The sequence below is a fragment of the Vanessa atalanta genome, chromosome 5, assembly GCF_905147765.1.
Source record: "Vanessa atalanta chromosome 5, ilVanAtal1.2, whole genome shotgun sequence".
In the NCBI taxonomy this organism is placed as follows: domain Eukaryota; kingdom Metazoa; phylum Arthropoda; class Insecta; order Lepidoptera; family Nymphalidae; genus Vanessa; species Vanessa atalanta.
The window spans coordinates 9,041,525-9,059,961 of record NC_061875.1 but is presented as its reverse complement, the minus strand read 5'-3'; the positions used below and the strand labels follow the sequence as shown (position 1 = coordinate 9,059,961).

General features: G+C 29.1%; 5 protein-coding genes across 6 annotated transcripts; 3 read left to right on the top strand and 2 right to left on the bottom strand.

Annotated features, from left to right (window-relative positions):
- The first annotated feature begins 2,456 nt into the window (after positions 1–2,456).
- LOC125064122 (paternally-expressed gene 3 protein-like) lies at positions 2,457–7,610 on the top strand. The gene is made up of 4 exons (XM_047670929.1): positions 2,457–2,579; positions 2,878–4,077; positions 6,616–6,715; positions 6,955–7,610. The coding sequence occupies exons 1-4, from the start codon at positions 2,571–2,573 to the stop codon at positions 7,065–7,067; spliced, it is 1,422 nt and encodes a 473-aa protein (XP_047526885.1). The 5' UTR covers positions 2,457–2,570; the 3' UTR covers positions 7,068–7,610.
- A 96-nt stretch (positions 7,611–7,706) lies between these two features.
- LOC125064116 (peroxisome biogenesis factor 2) lies at positions 7,707–11,294 on the bottom strand. The gene is made up of 5 exons (XM_047670920.1): positions 11,109–11,294; positions 10,951–11,028; positions 10,081–10,506; positions 9,697–9,930; positions 7,707–7,839 (listed from the first exon to the last, which is right to left on the bottom strand). Exons 1-5 carry the CDS (start codon positions 11,139–11,141, stop codon positions 7,759–7,761), a joined length of 852 nt encoding a protein of 283 aa, XP_047526876.1. The 5' UTR covers positions 11,142–11,294; the 3' UTR covers positions 7,707–7,758.
- A 249-nt stretch (positions 11,295–11,543) lies between these two features.
- Positions 11,544–12,898, top strand: LOC125063988 (chromatin modification-related protein MEAF6). Its single transcript, XM_047670749.1, has 4 exons — positions 11,544–11,858; positions 11,950–12,153; positions 12,227–12,263; positions 12,335–12,898. The coding sequence occupies exons 1-4, from the start codon at positions 11,718–11,720 to the stop codon at positions 12,769–12,771; spliced, it is 819 nt and encodes a 272-aa protein (XP_047526705.1). The 5' UTR covers positions 11,544–11,717; the 3' UTR covers positions 12,772–12,898.
- On the bottom strand, positions 12,793–14,232 carry LOC125064369 (osteopetrosis-associated transmembrane protein 1). Its single transcript, XM_047671357.1, has 5 exons — positions 14,141–14,232; positions 13,758–14,059; positions 13,317–13,543; positions 13,066–13,237; positions 12,793–12,990 (listed from the first exon to the last, which is right to left on the bottom strand). Exons 1-5 carry the CDS (start codon positions 14,230–14,232, stop codon positions 12,938–12,940), a joined length of 846 nt encoding a protein of 281 aa, XP_047527313.1. The 3' UTR covers positions 12,793–12,937.
- Positions 14,233–15,209: 977 nt separating this feature from the next.
- Positions 15,210–16,456, top strand: LOC125064236 (gonadal protein gdl). Of its 2 annotated transcripts, none has more exons than XM_047671183.1 (4): positions 15,210–15,431; positions 15,499–15,659; positions 15,735–15,868; positions 16,302–16,456. In XM_047671183.1, exons 1-4 carry the CDS (start codon positions 15,340–15,342, stop codon positions 16,434–16,436), a joined length of 522 nt encoding a protein of 173 aa, XP_047527139.1. In that variant the 5' UTR covers positions 15,210–15,339; the 3' UTR covers positions 16,437–16,456. The 2 variants fall into 2 exon arrangements, with proteins under 2 accessions (XP_047527139.1, XP_047527140.1); XM_047671184.1 differs by having other exon boundaries at positions 15,307–15,435.
- The last annotated feature ends 1,981 nt before the right edge of the window (positions 16,457–18,437 follow it).

Below are 18,437 nucleotides of genomic sequence, written 5' to 3'. Positions count from 1 at the left end.
AACTAACTACACACTTTATACATATACTTTTTATATGTATTTTTCGGATTCTTTGATCTTAATTCTCGCTTCATTGAATGTCATTGAGTTTATTTTATTGTGCATAATGTTGTTGTTTCTTCAGAGAATGAAAGCAGATGACCTTACGGAGTTACTAAAAAAATAACGCAATCAAAAAAAAGATATTGCTAATTTCATGAATCATACTTTCACAATTAAAGTGTGAAAATGTTAATATTTTGTATGAAGTAAGTAATAGTTATTAGTAGATAAATTAAATTTAAAAAAAAGAACTCTTGAGTTTATCTGATATCAAAAATATACATTTAAAAATATACTATGTATTTTTATTTCCAAAACTATCGTTCAACTTTGAAGTATTGAGAACGATGTAATAGATCACAAGTAACTTCATGTAACATTAAATTAAGGCTGTGATTGTAACAATGCGTAAATAAATGCTGCTGATGCCAATATTGATTACAAAAAGTATTTAAAATATTATATAATTAATTTTTAAAATCTGACGCACGCGATATGAAATATGATTGACAACTATGATCTTGTGTTAATATGAGATTGACAGTTATTCTTTAATTTTATGTAATCGTAAGTGAACACAACATTAATAATTGTAAACTATCATATCAACAAAATATATTCGCCGAATTTTCTCGGATCGATTCGAAAATATAATGATGAGGAAGAGTAGTTCTTCCATGTTAAGCAAAGATTTTGATTATGACTTGATTTATTAGAACTTTCCTTGCTATTGTTACAAAGGTTATATAAATATTTTGTAAGATATTTTATGAATGTACAGTCAATTTTAATAAAATTATATTAACAATTTAACACGTACGGCTTATTAAGTTCACTTATTTATGTATTTGATAATTGTTAAAATAAGCGGTTGTGCTAAATTAATTGATGTATATTCTAACCTACTATTACAGCCCGCTATTCTCAAGGCTTGAATATAACAAATCCCAGACAATTGCATTGTTAATTAAATAACCTCAAATAACTTAACTTATATCAATCGGACGTATCATTTTGTTGCCTACCGCTATATCATAGAATGTTTTGCAACTACATTCAACGCAATAAAATGTATTTAGAGTAAATACTTAAATAAATGCTTAATTTATAGAACACTTTTCTATAAAAAAGGTGTAAGTAATCAATAAACTAATAATGGCAATAACAGTAACACTAACTAAAAAAAAAATATTTCTCAAGAAAAACATAAGAATAGAACTGATATATATATTTTAGAACAATTATATTTTATTGTATTATATAACAGTGTAAGTACAGTTTTAAATATTTAAAATAAAATGTAGGCTACATTTGTAATCCAGTAAATATCGTACTGCTGGGTAAAGACTCCCTATTCTCTTAAGAATTAGAGCTTTATCAACTATGCCGATTTACAACCGTTTAATTATTTTTTTCGATTTTTTAATTACTAGGATGTTCTTTACCTTTCATAATTGCTTGACTAGATGTAGAATCGACTAAACGTCATGATGTTAGTTAATATTTTTTATAAGAACACCATTTTCCAGTACAAAAAAGTAATGTCATATATCTCGAAATAGTAATTTATTCATTTAAAAAAGTTCAGTAAAAATATAGATATTTTACATTAAATAAGAAAAACTTAATAGACTTCGTAACATTCACTGAATGTATATCAATTAAAATTTAAACAACAGTCACGAATTTTAACATGTAAACTCATTTAAAAGTATTATATAATATAATATAAGAAATAAGAAAGAAATTATTCATATTAATATTTTTTTTAAATGGTAATAGTTAAGTATATAGGTAGTTAATTATATAGTAAAAGGGTATGTGATAATTTTTGGAATTTATTCAAAATGTCTATTACGAAAAGTCGATTTAACTATTTGTTAAAAAAAATATAATATTAACGATTCTAATATTATTAGAATAATCAACAAAATCTTTAAAAAATTTTTAAAGAAACAAATTAAAGAAATACATATAGACAAGTACAAGCAGTTTAATAAACGCATTTTACAGGATGTCATAAATTTAAAGGTACCACCGATTCACAATGGAATGTAAATTCTACTGTGAAGAAACAACAAAAAACTTAGTAGTATATACAAAATACTCAATAGAACTTTTCATCAATCATATGTTATTATATAATAAAATACACTTTAAATTACAATAAATAAACATAAAACAGACAATAACAATAAGCAACGACTTAAAAGAAGCAAGCTTCCGTTATATTTTATAAATATAATTTATTGATAAATTTACATATGCATATCAATTATAATAAATAAACTCAGTTAGGTAAATCTGCACAAAGTTATATCCTATAAGCCGCGCCCACGGTACCGGCGGCGAATGTGAAAAAGTGTGACCCGTTCTTACACATATGAGTTTACTATATAAGACTTTGCGGGTTCGCTTTGCTCTCATTTCAAATTACGCTTTGCTAAACACAATTAGTTCTCAAATTGTGCTAACACGTGATATGTTTAGTGTTTTTTATTAACAGTGAAGTTTGTCAATAATACACTATGAAATCGGTAAGTACTTTGAGATTGAACAAAGTTAATTAATTGTGTAGGTTTTATCAAGTTCGATGCAAACTGAGTGCGCGTTGAATTCGTTTGTACAGTCTTAGTCATCAAGCCATAATGTAGAGTTAAACAGAATTTATTACATAAAATACCGTGTACAATCACCGCAAATAGTATTGTAACCCTAATGACATTTTAGAAACCTAAATTTTGTAACACTACTTGAAATTAAATTTAAAATATTAAAAAAATATATTTTAGATACATTATAAAATTTTAGTTTAAAAATATTTTCCTGTTTCAGATAATATTGATAGTTGTTGTTTGCATTTCAAATGCACTTGCTTATCACGATCCCGACTTAAACTACCATTTAAGCCAACTGCAGAACGTTCAGGGTTGTAGCGACAACGGCTATTCATACCCGACACCGGCAGTGCAATTGTCATTAACAGACGTAAAAGCGACTACAGCTCCAAGACTAATTGAATCAGCTTCATTGTCATCCTCAAATGCATACAAAAGTGCTAACGAATACTCACAGTCGGTTCTATTTCAAGCTGCTGCACCAAAAGTAACCTACCAAGCGCAACCAACAGTCTCATACCAAGCACAACCAACATTTTCGTACCAAGCACCAATAGCTATACAAGATGCCACCGCCCTTAACGCAGAATATACGGCTCAAAGAGAAGAACACGGATATGCTACCTCAGCAGGATTATCTTCTTCCGCAGTGGGAACAATAATTCCTCAAGCTACATACAATCAAGCACCGATCATTGCCAAAATTACCGCTGCACCTTTGCAAACTAAATTTACTTTAGCTCCCGCCAAGACTACATACGTGTCTCAAAATTCAGTCTCACAACAATCATCATATTCGACTGGATCTTTGGCAAAACAATCACTAAACTCTTTCACCCACTCTGTTGGGCCAGTTGTATCCCAGGTTTATGCTGCTCCTAGAGCCAGTTACGCAACATCAGACGCTCTGAAGACCCAATCTCAATCTCAATATGTAGCTCCAGCCTATACAATCAATCAGTATAACCAAATCCCAGCTAACACTTATTCTGTGGCCGCGCAAGCCTATAGAGCACCAGCTGTTTCTCAATACTCCACATATTCTGTTTCACACAATGCTGCCCCAGCTCAGTATGCAGCACCGGCCTTGACTAAATACGCTGCTTCTAATGTAGCTCAATACTCTGCACCAGCTCTTCAATATTCAACCTCAGCAGCATCACAATATTCAGTACCTTTAACAACTCACTATTCAGCACCTACCGTCACTCAATACTCCGCACCGGTAGTTGCTCAGTACTCTGCCCCAGCAGTAACACAGCAAGCCACACATATATCCCAATACTCTGCACCTGCAGTCGCACATCAATCAGTAGCGCATGTAGCAGCACCAGCAATATCTGTGTCTTCGGCAGCACAATACGCAGCAGGACAACACGCTGTTAAAAATGTCCATAGAGAATTCGTGGAAAATTATGTAAGTAATATTTTTTAATTAATTACTAAACAAGTTTAACGTATCAATTTGACACAGACTTATTTACACCGATAAAACGTGTTTTATTTAACCCTACGGGGTATTTCTATGTGTGTTGCATCATATACAGCAATTGATAGCGTAATTCAAAACGATTTCAAGTGAACACGAACGAGTTCCGTGACATCGTACTTGATTGGTCTCAATTTAAAAAAAGTAAATAATGAATTTTGATACACATAATCTTTGTTTTACTTGTAACAGAGATTAGGTATATCAACTACTTAGTATTCGTAATAATCGCTTTTATTGTTATATATATGAACTACCGAGGTTACATAGTGGGTTGGTTGTACAGAGGTAATCGTGACCAAGACTAGGTTGATTAGTAATAATAAAGTTATAATCGAATCCGGTAAATATTTTTATAGATTAGAAAAACGATATTTAAACCAATATCACACCATATAATTAATTTGAGGGAATAATATTTGCAATTCTGTTTATTTTCTGATAAAGAACGAGATATTTATTTGCAAACAAAATACGTATTAGAAAAATATAGAAATGTTTCCTATGAAATGTATTTTGTAATAAATGATGAAATAACGTTTAAAGTTTAGAAGTGATTGTCAAAACTTTCAATGAAAAGATATTCAGTGAATTCTCTAAATTAAATAATCTACTTGAAGTTAATGGTCCTTTCTAAAACTGTGCCCGTAATATTACCCCTCTTTGCGCTACAACAGCACGCTATAAATTTATTTACATATTATCATTTAAACTTAATCACAAACAACATAAACAAAAATAATAATATAATAATTAATCCTTAAACTGTATCGACAAATACCAAGCATTTTTTTTTTAATTCTTGCTGTTTTAGTATGGTTTAGTTTAAGTCATTACCTTAAAAGACTTGTGATTTTGAGCAAGTTCCTACGCGTTGACCACATAAGTGTTAATTAAGATATGAAAAAATCAATGTGGCTAATAACAATTTATCATTAAAATTATCTAATATTGGTGAGCTTTTTTAAAAAAAATTATACTACCACGTTAGAACGAAATTATCTTTTTACATCTTTAGCTCATTACCTTTCGAAAGTCATAAGTTACCTTCTTTTATAACTGTAACAATGTACTGCAGATTTTGATGTTCATGTTTTAACTAATAGATAACAAATCTAATCAGAAGTCAAGTTTAAACAAAGCTAATCCTCTTCCCATTAGTTCGGAATTCACGAACGCAATTACATATTACATAGAAGTCAATTCCATTTCTATTCAGAGCCCAACATTTAAAAAACGAGACGTCCTATATGATCAAGATAAATTCCCTTATAATTACAAAACTATGTTTTAACAAGACATTATTTTAATTTTACAAAAACCAATACAAATTAAGCCATTCAAATTACGCAAATATTAAACAAATCAAAAAGGTAGGATATATTATTAATTAATTTTGAAATCAGACAGTTTACTTGAACTATAGTTTTCATAAGGCGTTCGGTACGCAACTAGATTGTAACTTTATTTAACAGAAGCCATTATTATTAATCTGCGGAATTAATTATCTCCGTTATTACTTTCACAATTTATCGCTGATAGACCAACATCATTTTCTGAAACCACAAATCTGTTACTTCGTCCACTTACTGTTCTAGAAAGAGAAACATGAGCTTTAAAGACAACCGAGGACTATTTATTACAAAACTAATTTAAAGGTGATTTGTTACGACTTATATTTAATCGTGATTAAAGATTTTCACGAACCAATAATGGAGTGAACGTTTTATATCTTGACATTGAAGTCAGAAGATTTTGTTGTGTCAATATAATAATATACTACGTTGCATTTTTGTTTTAATTAAAAAAAAAGTTTTTATATAAATGGGCCCTCCATTCGTATGTAGTCACTACCACCCATAGTTTTGGCACTGTAAGAAAAATTAACCATCCCTTACATAGGCAAGGAGCCACCGACCTTGGGAACTAAGATGTTATGTCTCTTTTGCATGTAGTTACACAACGTTACTACTTACACAACAATACTAAGTATTGCTATTTGGCGGTAGAGCATATGATGTGTGGGTGATAAATACCCAGAAGGGCTCGCATTTGGCCCTACCAATAAGTTACAAGATCCTACAACCAATATTTTCGTATTATTTAAATAAATAATAGAATGTATTTAGGAAGAATCTAATAGAGAATGCAAATTTAAATACTTGCTCTACCTCGATATATAACTAAACTCTACATTATTACCGACAACAATAAGCTTCTATAAACTTTGCAATTGCAATCGGAAAATGAGGAATCGATATTTTAAATTTTTTATATGATTAGAACGGTTTGAACATCTTGCAAAAATGTTTCAATAATTTTATGACATTTCATAAAGTCTTCTCGTTTATGGTCTTCGTTATTAATCTATTTTATATTAAAACTAAGAAAAATGTATATGGATACAAAGAAATTACATCTTATAATTTTGTTTTTATTTGATATAACATTCCATTCGTCTTGCAGGATGCGCACCCTCGTTACGCGTTCGAATATGGAGTAAACGATCCTCACACTGGCGATATCAAGCAACAGAAAGAGCAACGCGATGGTGATGTTGTAAAAGGTTTGTATATCCTTATTTATAAACGCATCTTAAATGATCTAGATTAACCGAATAATAAATTTTAAGTATCATAATTCATCAGGAAATATACGGTAGACTTAACTATCTCACTGAAATGAAACCTAGGTTGACAGTAGTCAAATACTAACGACGTTATACTGAGAATAATTAAACAGCGCTAAATCCTTTCGCTGTCTTCTGAATTACACATGTACTTTATATAGATGTTGTTTAACCAGGTCAGTACTCCTTGGTGGAACCGGACGGCTCGGTGCGTACGGTGGACTACATCGCCGATTGGGAGACCGGTTTTCATGCAAACGTTCACAATAGCAAAGACAACAAACATTAGACATTCATTAAGAAATACTTAAGTTACCGATACCTTTTACTATATTGAAGTTAACCTGACACCAGTCATTTAATTTTTTCCGACCTTGCCCTGTAATTCTTCGTACATGGCTTACATGCAATACGTGTTGCAAATGTTGCGATTTAAAAAAACATTGATTTAATATTTTTTTTATGATTCGAAATTTAAATTTTTTTTACATGTATTATATAATCATTTAAAAGTTTTTTTTTTTAATATGTTAGAGACTACAATTCAACAACTTGTTAAAATAGTTTACAGTACGTTCAATATATCTGCTATGAACTTCAAACGGCCTCTCTTATCCATTTGTGCCATAGAGTATAGTAAATGTAACGCTTATAATAGGTAAGTAGTGTGTAGTTATATATTGTAAAAATATTTTTAGTGTGAATAAAATTGTTAAAAAATTCTGTAGGGAAACAAATGACATACCTACTTTCTCACATGTACATGAAATAAATCATTTATTTAGGCTAAAAATTAGCATTTCATTAAAATTAATAAAAAAAAAATTAAGTCTGAGAATTGTAAATATTGTATAAATTTTTATAACCCTGCTTATGTAGTTAATATTCAATATTAATAAAAAGCGCAAGAATTAAATATATTATTTTATTTAATATCACAATGTACCCTTCTTCCATTTTATATAAAACAGTTCTTCCTTTTACACGGTATACTTCGTAACCTCCTTCCCATTGTAGTAGCACTTTGGGCAAGCGAAGTCTGGATCGGCAGTCTTGTTAGCCTGTTATTGAAAAAAAAAACACCCTTACAGTAGCCGAACATTACGTATGAATAATGCTATTAAAAATTAATAATAAATTACAATTAATAGCACGCGATCTCTGATTGATTTATACGGGAGCAGACCCAGCGGGCGGTCGTCTAAATGAGGCCCGTTTCAAAAATTAATAACATTGCAAGTACAAATAAATATACTGTCATTAATTATATATTAATTAAAACATAATAAGAATTTACAAGTAAAATAATGTAACTAATTAATTTTAAAGTAGCAAAAAAAAACTGTCGAAACAACGACAGGTGTGAGGTGTTCTAGAAGTGAATACGGCACACACGCCCTAATGGTTGTAGCTATATATAGATAGAGATTTATGCTATATTGACAATTCAATTACCATGGCCTGATAATAGATAAGTGCTGATAATATATTGCACAAGTACAGGGTCTTTAATAACTACCTATTACTTACTAATACATAATTACGTAAATACATAATTGATTTTGTTAGCGATTTAATTAAAAAAAAAAAAATTAATGAAGCTTAGAGCCATATCCAATGCTCTATGTGCTCTATCAGTTCTATATGTAATATATATCTTATATCTCTTTCCAAAAAAAAATAAAACAAAATATGAAAATATAAATCAGAATTTTAATAACAAATATAATAATTATTATTTCGTTTATATAAAGCATCTTGTATAATAATTCAAAAAAAGAACGACAGAACCGAGTGAGCGTTATACTTTTTTTTGTCATGTCAATCTTTGAACCTCTTATCTTTCCGTACCATCTTACGCACACGTTTTTTAACACGTAACACATACCATTACATTTTTTGTCATTGGACATTGAGACTGTACTCAAAACGTATTAAGTTGACTAACCAGTTGTATCTTATAATACCGCACGAGAAAGCGAAAGCACAGCGTCATTACTGCGAGGGTTTTCTCATTTCGCAGAACATGACTAATCGACTGCCCTGTAAAGCACACATGCGCCTTTAATAATTCTTAGTGAATCGCATACTAGTAACAATCCGTAAAGGTCCTATTGCGAAGCTATGTTTTCCTCCTCTTAAGGGCTGCTTACTTTTACCTACTTGTGACGTCATATAGTAACGCGTGCCAATAAAGAAGGCATTTTCAATGCCCGAAAGGACCTACGTTAGTATGGACAACAAAAAAAGTAGCAATAATTTCGCATTAAGCTAGCTGAATGGATAAGTTATGTTTTAGGCGAATAAATAAAGAAGTTGTTCATAATAAAATAGTTTTCCATGTTTTAATACATTACAAACTACTTCTCGCGTACCATCACTACACTTAACGATTAGTTTATTATTATCATAACAGTTTTATTATTATGATTTATAAAAATTCAAAAAACAGAAATTACAAAAATTATTAGCAATTAAGAGTAACATGTAAAGTGCAAAGAAGAAAATTATAAATGTTTTTCTAAACGTAAAATCGCTACAGATGCGAATAGTGTGAGATGACTGACATGCAATCCGCCGCCATTTATGAACATACCATTAAGGCACGAGTTATATCATAATAATTTATAAGAATTATATAGCCCATAGCAATTTTATTCGTATGTTTCTGCGGCAAATTGCCCCGGGTTGTATTAAATTATTGTTGTATTTAAATAAAAAAATTACAATTCAGTGGGAAATGTTAGGACCGCTTAGCTTGACAGTATTACAAGTGAATAAACCCTCTAAGATTACGGAAAGAGGAGGGAACAATTAATTTAAAAAAAAATGCAACAGATTATAAATATATAAAATACATACATAACATTTTTGAGAGTTTCCTATGCATAAAGTTATTAAGGTTTAGATAAACTCACCATTAAACAGTAGTAACAAAATATATGTGAACATCCCATAACATGCGGAAGAATTGGTTTTTCTGAACAACATGCACATGTTGTATGTATAGTCATAGTTGCAGTGCTGGATGTAGCAATTGGACCTCCTTTGGAATTGGTATGATTTCTCCACCACATATATTTCAATGCTTTTGTCATTCTTTGCCTTAACCCAAACATGTTTACCAAAGAAAGAACTGTACCTATTAACTCCTGTAAATATATTTTAACAATTAGAATATACTCTAAATAATATCTCACATTTTGTCTAAAATGTTAGCTAAAAATATACTGAAATAATATTTCTAAAGACGTTAAATGCATCAGTTTCAATATAAATTAATAAGCATATTTTATACTCACTATAAGATTATGCCACAAAAGTTCACGAGTCCACGAGAAATCTGTTAAATCTTCTCTTGTTAGTTTATCTGCTGTTAATTGAAGACCAAGTATGAAGTCAATAAGAGTTGGGTGCTTGCCACTATTTACAAACTGTAGGAAATTCAATATATCTCCAACTAACTGGAATGTTTCCATTTTTGAAAGGAAATTTTGTATCTTTGTATTTGAAGTGAAGCTATACATAGCCCTTTCTCTAAAATACTTTAAGGCTATGCAATATAAAAAATACCAATACAATTTACTTTTAGAAATATTTTCTGTTTTATATTTAAGGGACAACATCTGTTGACCAAAAGTGCAGTTTTTATCATATACTGAATTTTTGAATATCCATGTTCGAATGAGGAGCTCAACTTCAGGTAGAATTGGTTGCAATATTCCAGGCTGAAAATAAAATACTTTCTTATAGCACAATATAATTTTTTTTAAATTCATATTCTACTCTTAATTATACTTACAATTTAATTTCTCAAAATGACTTATGGTCATAGTACATACAAGTATAGTTACACATAATACATACATAATTTATAGTTAGGATACATAATGGCCCATTTTTACACTTAGCAAACAAGTTTGTATTAGTTAAATTAATAGATATTATCTATACATTCGGTTCAAAGCTAGGACTGATATGAAAAGTGATTGTCTAATCCCTTCTGAGTTTTCGTGACCCTTTGTAATTTGTTTAAAATTAATCATATGTTGCTTAGCGGTAATAAAATCATTGGCAGGAATCTCGCACGACGGTTAAAATCTTGCCTTATGGTGTTACAAAAAAAATCTGTAAATATATATTTGGGGTAGACATCCAAAATATAATATTACCTCAAAATACTTTGTAGCCTGAAAAAGCAATTGCTTAAATAACTCTTCTAGTTCATTATCTAATTGAATAGAATCCAACTGTAATTGAAAATAAAACACACATGAGTAAAAAAATATATTTAACATTACATCTCATTTGATGTATACTATAATCATACTTGTGTCACTCGCGGTATATATGTTATCGACATATTTCTTTTAATTCAAGCCTTATGTTGTATCAAACCTTTATGTTCATTTCAAACCGGGATCTATCTTAGTGTTTCGTATTCATGGACCTGTAAAATTTTCATTGATATTTTCTTATCATATTGTTGACAAAAATGATAGTGAATCAAATTGTCAATTTGACACTTGTATTATCTATGCTTGTGTTCCTTTCCTCTTTCAAAAAGTAATCAAATCTAAAATACTAAAATCTACTGAACATATAAACGCAATAATATATGATAAATCACAAAATTAATGAATCTGAGACAGGTTTTTCAAAAATATTTTCTAAAATATAGATACATAGTGTACAAAAGAAAAGTAATTTTGTAAAAACGGTTTAATCTGTTCTAAAATGGTTATGGTAACTGTCAACTGTCAATATCGAACAAGGAATGACGTCATTGTTCACTAAAAAAAAATTAGAACAAGAACTGATAACTGGGTTGTAAATATATATTTAGTAGTGACTAAACTTTATTCCATTTAAAGCTTTATTAAATTGTCAATTTAAGTGTTATGGAAGCTTAAAACAGAGGAATAAAAAAGGCAACGAAATGGTTGTTTCACCGCAAAGCCCTGCTAGCGAAACCCAAAGCGTTCAAGTAAAAAAAATCAATATGGCGTCCAAACAAACTTCAGTGGCGGACACCAGAGCTGAATTAGCTGAATTAGTAAAGAGAAAAGCAGAGGTCGCTGTACGTGTTTTGAAAAATATGGAATACATTAAAATTTATTTTTAATACATAATTTAAAAAATAAATAGTTCATAATTATTATTATTTTTAGGAAACTTTGGCCAATTTGGAGCGCCAAATATATGCTTTTGAAGGTTCATATTTGGAAGATACACAACTCTATGGAAATATTATACGAGGTTGGGATAGATACCTAGCAACTAACAAAAGTACAAACTCTAAGGCAGACAAAAGAAATAGAAAATTTAAAGAAGCAGAGAGACTCTTTTCAAAGTCTTCCATTACATCTATGGCTGTAAGATAAAAAAAACTAACATTAATTTACCCTTTTAAGACTATGACAATTAAACATAATAAATTTATTTCAGGCTGTCAGTGGTCTCGTAGATCCCGCTGAGGCAAAAAGTAAGTATTTACTAAGATTAAAATTATTTTATTAAAGTGTAGGAATTATTTTAATTTGTATTAATTTTTAGATGAAAGAAATAGTGAAACTGAATCTCAAACAAATGAAGACTCCTCTGATACACAAATTAGTACTGGCATGATTGGTAATTTAAATCATACTACAATTCACGGCTCAACAGAAAGTATTGCATCTAAACCTTCAGGCAAACAACACACTAATGGTGGCATTGAAAAGAGCCTCAACAGTGCACTGACTAAGCAAAGTATGTCACAGAAAATTGCTACCTCATCTAACGTACTTCAAAAAACTTTTGGAAATGACAATAAAATGCTATCAGCTGTGGGTCTAGATAGCAGACCAAGCACACCAAAAGATAAAGATAGTGGAATTGGTTTATTAAATAAGGGTGATACAACACCTAACTCCTTAAAACATAAATTATCAAATAGTAGTAATAACAGTAACATAAAAAAGAACAATAATAAAAAAGCAAGACATAGATAATCTAATTAAACATTGATACATTTTCAAGTGTACAAGTTACTTACTATCCAGAGGTTTAACTGTGCCTTTGGATACTTTAAATGTTTTCATTCAATGAATGGACAAATAAAAGTACTGTAACATTTTATATTTTACTTATTTCCTTTATTGTATATTATAATATAACCTAGTCATTTCTTCCATTTATTGACCTCAAAATAGTTTGTTTAAATCTTGATTCTGTAAAATAAATTATATAAGTTTACAACTGTAATTTGACTATAAATTTATTTTTTTGTTACATTATATACTCACGCTTAAGCACATTAGGCAAATCTCTGATTGGTCCACAAAAGCGCACTGTTAAATAGTATATTAATGGCAAGATAGCTATTATTCCTGCACAACACAAAAATACTATTTCTGGTTTTTTCCTCAATTTACAGCAATTAAGATTTTTACTCCAAATATACCTTGTTGCATTCATCTAAAAACATTGTACAAATATAAGATTAAAATATTGTGTATGAATTAGAAACATAAATGCTACAAGAAAAATTCCATACAGAGTCCACTATGTCCATACAAACACTGTCAACACCAATTGAATCTGAACTTAAGGTTTTGTAGAAATTATCCAATTGCATGTAGGACTGTATACATCTATTGCAAACTTCAGTGTTATCAGGATCCATATTTTTTATAATACAATCCATAGTGCCATTAGACATTTTATAAAAGCGTATTGTATCATTTTTAAGGGATGGTTTTCCTTGAATCCAATCAAAGCAACCTTAAAATATGAAAAATGGATAACTTAAACACTTTATCGTAACATTAAAATACACAAAATATGAACCAAAGAACAGCAAGTTGTTTACCAAGTAATACTATAAAATTTTATTACAAAATTGTTATTCTTGTTCTAGTGAAATAATACTTTATAAACAAATAATATATACTATTTCCATTTCTGAGGAAGTCAATTGCAATAAATGGATAAATACCATTACAGTTCCCTTTGTTCCATATGGATAGAATATTGTCATGATATTCTTGAACTGCATTTAATCTGTCTTGTGAAATAAAAATAGATCTACAAGAAGTTCCATTTATCGTTGTGTTTAATAATTCTTCGTATTTATCTCGAAATGTCACGTATTTTTCGACACACCTTTCGCATAGGGTTATCGGTTTTGAATTTAAAATCGAACACCAAGTAAAATTTGATGCTTGCTCGGAAAAATCTTGCAATATTTCATAACATTTTTCTGGATTATGTGTAAAATGATTGCTTCCATTGTACTGTCTAAAAATAATACGTTATTAAACAACGATAACATGTGTATTGATAAATTAAATTATATTAATTCAACTCATATATTCTTACAATATTAAATTGGACTGCAATTTACTATATATTTGATAATCCGCTTTTAAAAAACTTAAAGGACAAAGAACAATAAACATATATTTCAACATTTTTACGTTTTAAGCACTATAATAAAAATATGGATTATAAAATTATTTTAAACCCTTGTTTTTATGCAATTTTATACATTATTTGAGCCATTGTTGTTTTGAAGTTGAACAATGTCAATGTCACAAAATACTTTAAAAAAATTGCAAATGACATCGACTTTTTTTTTGACAGATCGACTAACGATTAACCGTACCGACAGAGCTCAATGCTACATGTAGAAATCGGAAACTTGAAAATACTTCGTTTGATCTTTGTTATTTGGTTAAATTAAATTCTAACAAATGAACACAATCTTATTACTATGATTTATGGTATTGTCATTGATGGACTGTAAAACTTAAAGGGGACGTATTTCCGATCCCATTAACAAGTCGAACTTCTGGTGCAGCTAGCGTTTCGTCTATCTGAAAAAGCAACGTAACTGAATACTAATCTAACAACGATTACTTTATGTTTATTGAAACAAGAAGTATCATTTGACAATATAACTCTGCCTGCAGAAAATAAGATTATAATTTAGCAATAGGGTTTGATAATATCGTTGGCGCAACGAAATCTCTGAAACCTGTGTGTCGTCATACTAACATCCACATTGCAGAATTTGCGAGATCGGGAACTGCAATGTTGTCGCTTACTATTTATACGAGGGTTTATTTGTTCATATTTGGCATATTTTATGATGTTTTTCTTCAAGCGAAAATTATAGATGACCAAAACTGAAACCGTTAAATAAAAACCGTAAACATAGTTTCCAAAAAATAAATAAACCAATATTCATAAAAATATATCTTGATCATAAAATCTTTGTAATATGTGATCATAAAATCTTTGTACTTGTATGCAGCTATTATTATTTACTAATTCTAAAGCCATTATTAATCTGAAACTAAATACACGTTTTGGAACAACCAAACCTATTTATTGACAAATGAGATGTGCCAAGACTCAAGAGACATCGACTGTCAAAATCAAAATAAACAAATTTTCATTTAAATAGTAAAACATTAAATTTCATAAGATATTTATGAATAAAATGAAATAATATAGTGTGCATATGAAAATAAAAATAAATTCTAATTATTTTAATGTAAGAGCTGAAAACGAAAATGGAAATACCGGAACAAACTCCTGAAATTTTGCAAAGGAAACTTTACTTTTTGTTAGAACAATTACAAGACATGGCTAGAGAATTACCACCGTAAGTTTGCTTCATCTTTTCTACTCTTTATTTATTTTATAGTGATCCATAATTTATTATATTCCAGAAAATATCAAATGAGAGTGCCTATTGAGTTGCTGTCAGGATTAGCAAATTGTCTTTTAAATGATACAGTTTTCGAAATAGTGAAAGGATTAATGGAAATACAACATGTTACAGAAAAACATTTATTCCAACAAAGACTTCAAATTATTAATAATCATACATGTAATGTAACTTTTTTTAATAATAAATATAACATAGTTTTATGAGAATTTTTTATGTATGTTAGTATTTTTTCAGTGGAAATTCAAGAAATGATTAACACAACACAAAATGCATCACAGCAAGAAATTAAAAGAAATGTATTATTGAAAAGACATAAGGAAGAATTGAAGCAAACTGATATGAAATTAGTTATTCAATTAGATCAAAAAGTAAAGAAGTATTATAAAATTTAATTAAATAGTAGCAGTATAATTAGATATTTCTTAAGTAAATATTGATATATAGTAGATGAAATTCTAACAGTTAATAAAAGTTGTGGAGGTATTGATTAACTCAGTTTCTTCTAATACAAAATTCAATGCATAACTCAAGTTATATCTTTAAAAAAAAAACTAATTAAATTTAATAATAAATAATAATATAACCAAAGTCAATCTCTATCTATAAAATAAATTTAGGTGACAACTATAGATGTAAGTAGTACCAAGTGCTAAAAAAACGCAAATTTAATTGTTAAACTTAAAACTCATCTTGTCTCACCTATAAGTTTTGAAACTAAATTTGTGATGTTCAATGTCAAATTGATAACTCTGAATTTATAATATAAATTAATTCTTATTGTATTTAGTATTTCTGTTGCAGGTAAGCGACCAGCAAGATACATTGGAAAAGGCTGGAGTTCCTGGATTTTATGTAACTAATAAACCCATTGAAATTAAAGTACAAATGTACCTCTTAGACTTTATTTTAAGATTAAGTAAGATGGATATACCGTAATTATTATCATATACCAATAAACAAAATATAATTTATTAAAAGGAGCTACTTTATTTACTTGTTTATATTTTTATGATTCTTCATATTTGTTTAATTTTATAACTAAAGCTTTGCTAAAAAACACTTCAGAAATTCAAGAATTCATGTGTTTAATTTTCTCAATGACATATATTTTATGCTAAAAAGTAACCATTTATATATTTTTTAATAATGTGCAATACCTGTTTAAAAAAAAACTAATATTGAATTTAGCATGGTTAATTTTTTTTTAAAACTATACTCAATCACAGCAATTATTACAATTATTGGCAAAAAGAAAATACATATTATGTATACTAATTACGCAACTTTAAGAAATTCTTAAAGTTAGATAAAACATTAAAATCAAACGTAAATAAAAGTAAAACTTATTCAGAAAAAATCAATAATAAATAAGTAACATAAGACACTAAAGTAACTTCATATTTCTAAGTAAAGATACTTTAAAATTTATTAAATGAGAAAGGAATGAGTGTACATGAGAACACTTTATAAAAATATTGCTTAAAAGTAATCGGGAATTAATAAGGTTTCTCAAAATCTTAAAAAGAAACATTTTACATTTGTGCTTATAATTCATCTCGTGCTCGGCGTGAGGAAACCTGCATGTGTCTAATTTCAACGAAATTCTGCCACATGAGTATTCCACCAACCAACATTGGAGGAGCGTGGTGGAATATGCTCCAAACTTTCTCCTCAAAGGGAGAGCCTTAGCCCAGACCTTAGCCCAGAAATGGGAAATTTATAGGCTACTAATGTTATGTATTTTTGATATAATTGATTCCAAGCAGTAGACGCATATTCTAGAATTGAGCGGACATTGGCAGGCAGGCAGGCAGAGCAGGCATTGAATAATAAAATTATGAGTGCGTATTGAATATTATTATCTAGATATACACCCAAGTCTCACCTCGGTAACCCTATTATTTTATTATTTAAATTGATGAACAATATTCTTTTATTTACGAGAAAAATATTTTATATTGTATTTCTTTATATTGAGAGCTATCTCTTTCCATCTATCTATCTATCTCCGTTATTGACACAAAATCGACACAAATTATCAAGATCATTTTATAATAATAAACTAAAATAAAAAGAGGACCGAGATAAGACCCTTGAGGAACCCCAGATGTAACGGGGACAAATGAAGAACGATATCCTTTAATTGTAATTGCTTGACCTCGATCTCGTAAATAAGAAATCAACAATCGCAAGATATCGAAATGTATACCGTCTCCTAGAAGTCTACGAATGAGTATCTAAGATATGCGAAATCTTGCCAGATGCTTTAGAGTAATCGGTGTACACGACGAATTAGACCCAATATGGTATTTAAATTAGAATGTCGCCAATAATTCCATTTAATTTGACATTACATTGATTGCCATAATGTACCACTGTTTGAATCACTAGTAAATATATAAAAAAATACGAAATAAAAGGCAGAATTTATTTATTTGTTTATTTTCTCTAACTTAACCATAGGATCAATTAAAACAAAAAACTAATTGTATCGTGGATACTTGTTTGTGGAAATATGTTATAAATTTTACAACCACATTTTTTAATATAGTCAAATAAAACAAATGATTGCCTGAAAAGGATTTAATAAAAATGTTTATACATAACAATAATAAACAAGGTACTTGCACATAGTATCTATTAACGAACACTCAATGTATCTACATTGCCCAATATAACAATAATTTAAAAAAATACACGAAAGCCTCCAAAGAACAAAAAGCATAATTTAGAATATAATGCATAAAATAAATTAATAAATGATAGCTAAGTACAACAAAAACTGAGACAATTTTGTATATAATTTCTTGATAGTTTAGTTTAGCAGGTTTTATAAAATTATACTTTATCAAAACAATAAAAGACAACAATGAATTCTAATAATGATTAAATAAATCTAATATCACACACAGAAAACATTGCACACAAACATAATAA

Excerpts from the sequence above, each read along its gene's own strand:
- LOC125064122 (XM_047670929.1), top strand. Across the intron at positions 4,078-6,615 it reads GAGAATTCGTGGAAAATTAT|GATGCGCACCCTCGTTACGC; the intron begins GTAAGTAATATT and ends TTCGTCTTGCAG. Across the intron at positions 6,716-6,954 it reads CGATGGTGATGTTGTAAAAG|GTCAGTACTCCTTGGTGGAA; the intron begins GTTTGTATATCC and ends TTGTTTAACCAG.
- LOC125064116 (XM_047670920.1), bottom strand. The coding sequence starts at position 11,141 with ATGTCGATAACATATATACCGCGAGTGACACAA. Across the intron at positions 11,029-11,108 it reads ATATACCGCGAGTGACACAA|TTGGATTCTATTCAATTAGA; the intron begins GTATGATTATAG and ends TTTCAATTACAG. Across the intron at positions 7,840-9,696 it reads TTTGTTACTACTGTTTAATG|GCTAACAAGACTGCCGATCC; the intron begins GTGAGTTTATCT and ends TTTCAATAACAG.
- LOC125063988 (XM_047670749.1), top strand. The coding sequence starts at position 11,718 with ATGGTTGTTTCACCGCAAAGCCCTGCTAGCGAAACCCAAAGCGTTCAA. Across the intron at positions 12,154-12,226 it reads CTTCCATTACATCTATGGCT|GCTGTCAGTGGTCTCGTAGA; the intron begins GTAAGATAAAAA and ends AATTTATTTCAG. Across the intron at positions 12,264-12,334 it reads AGATCCCGCTGAGGCAAAAA|ATGAAAGAAATAGTGAAACT; the intron begins GTAAGTATTTAC and ends ATTAATTTTTAG.
- LOC125064369 (XM_047671357.1), bottom strand. The coding sequence starts at position 14,232 with ATGTTGAAATATATGTTTATTGTTCTTTGTCCTTTAAGTTTTTTAAAA. Across the intron at positions 13,238-13,316 it reads GTATGGACATAGTGGACTCT|ATGAATGCAACAAGGTATAT; the intron begins GTATGGAATTTT and ends CAATGTTTTTAG. Across the intron at positions 12,991-13,065 it reads TTTGCCTAATGTGCTTAAGC|AATCAAGATTTAAACAAACT; the intron begins GTGAGTATATAA and ends TTTATTTTACAG.
- LOC125064236 (XM_047671183.1), top strand. The coding sequence starts at position 15,340 with ATGGAAATACCGGAACAAACTCCTGAAATTTTGCAAAGGAAACTTTAC. Across the intron at positions 15,432-15,498 it reads ATGGCTAGAGAATTACCACC|AAAATATCAAATGAGAGTGC; the intron begins GTAAGTTTGCTT and ends ATTATATTCCAG. Across the intron at positions 15,869-16,301 it reads TTATTCAATTAGATCAAAAA|GTAAGCGACCAGCAAGATAC; the intron begins GTAAAGAAGTAT and ends TTTCTGTTGCAG.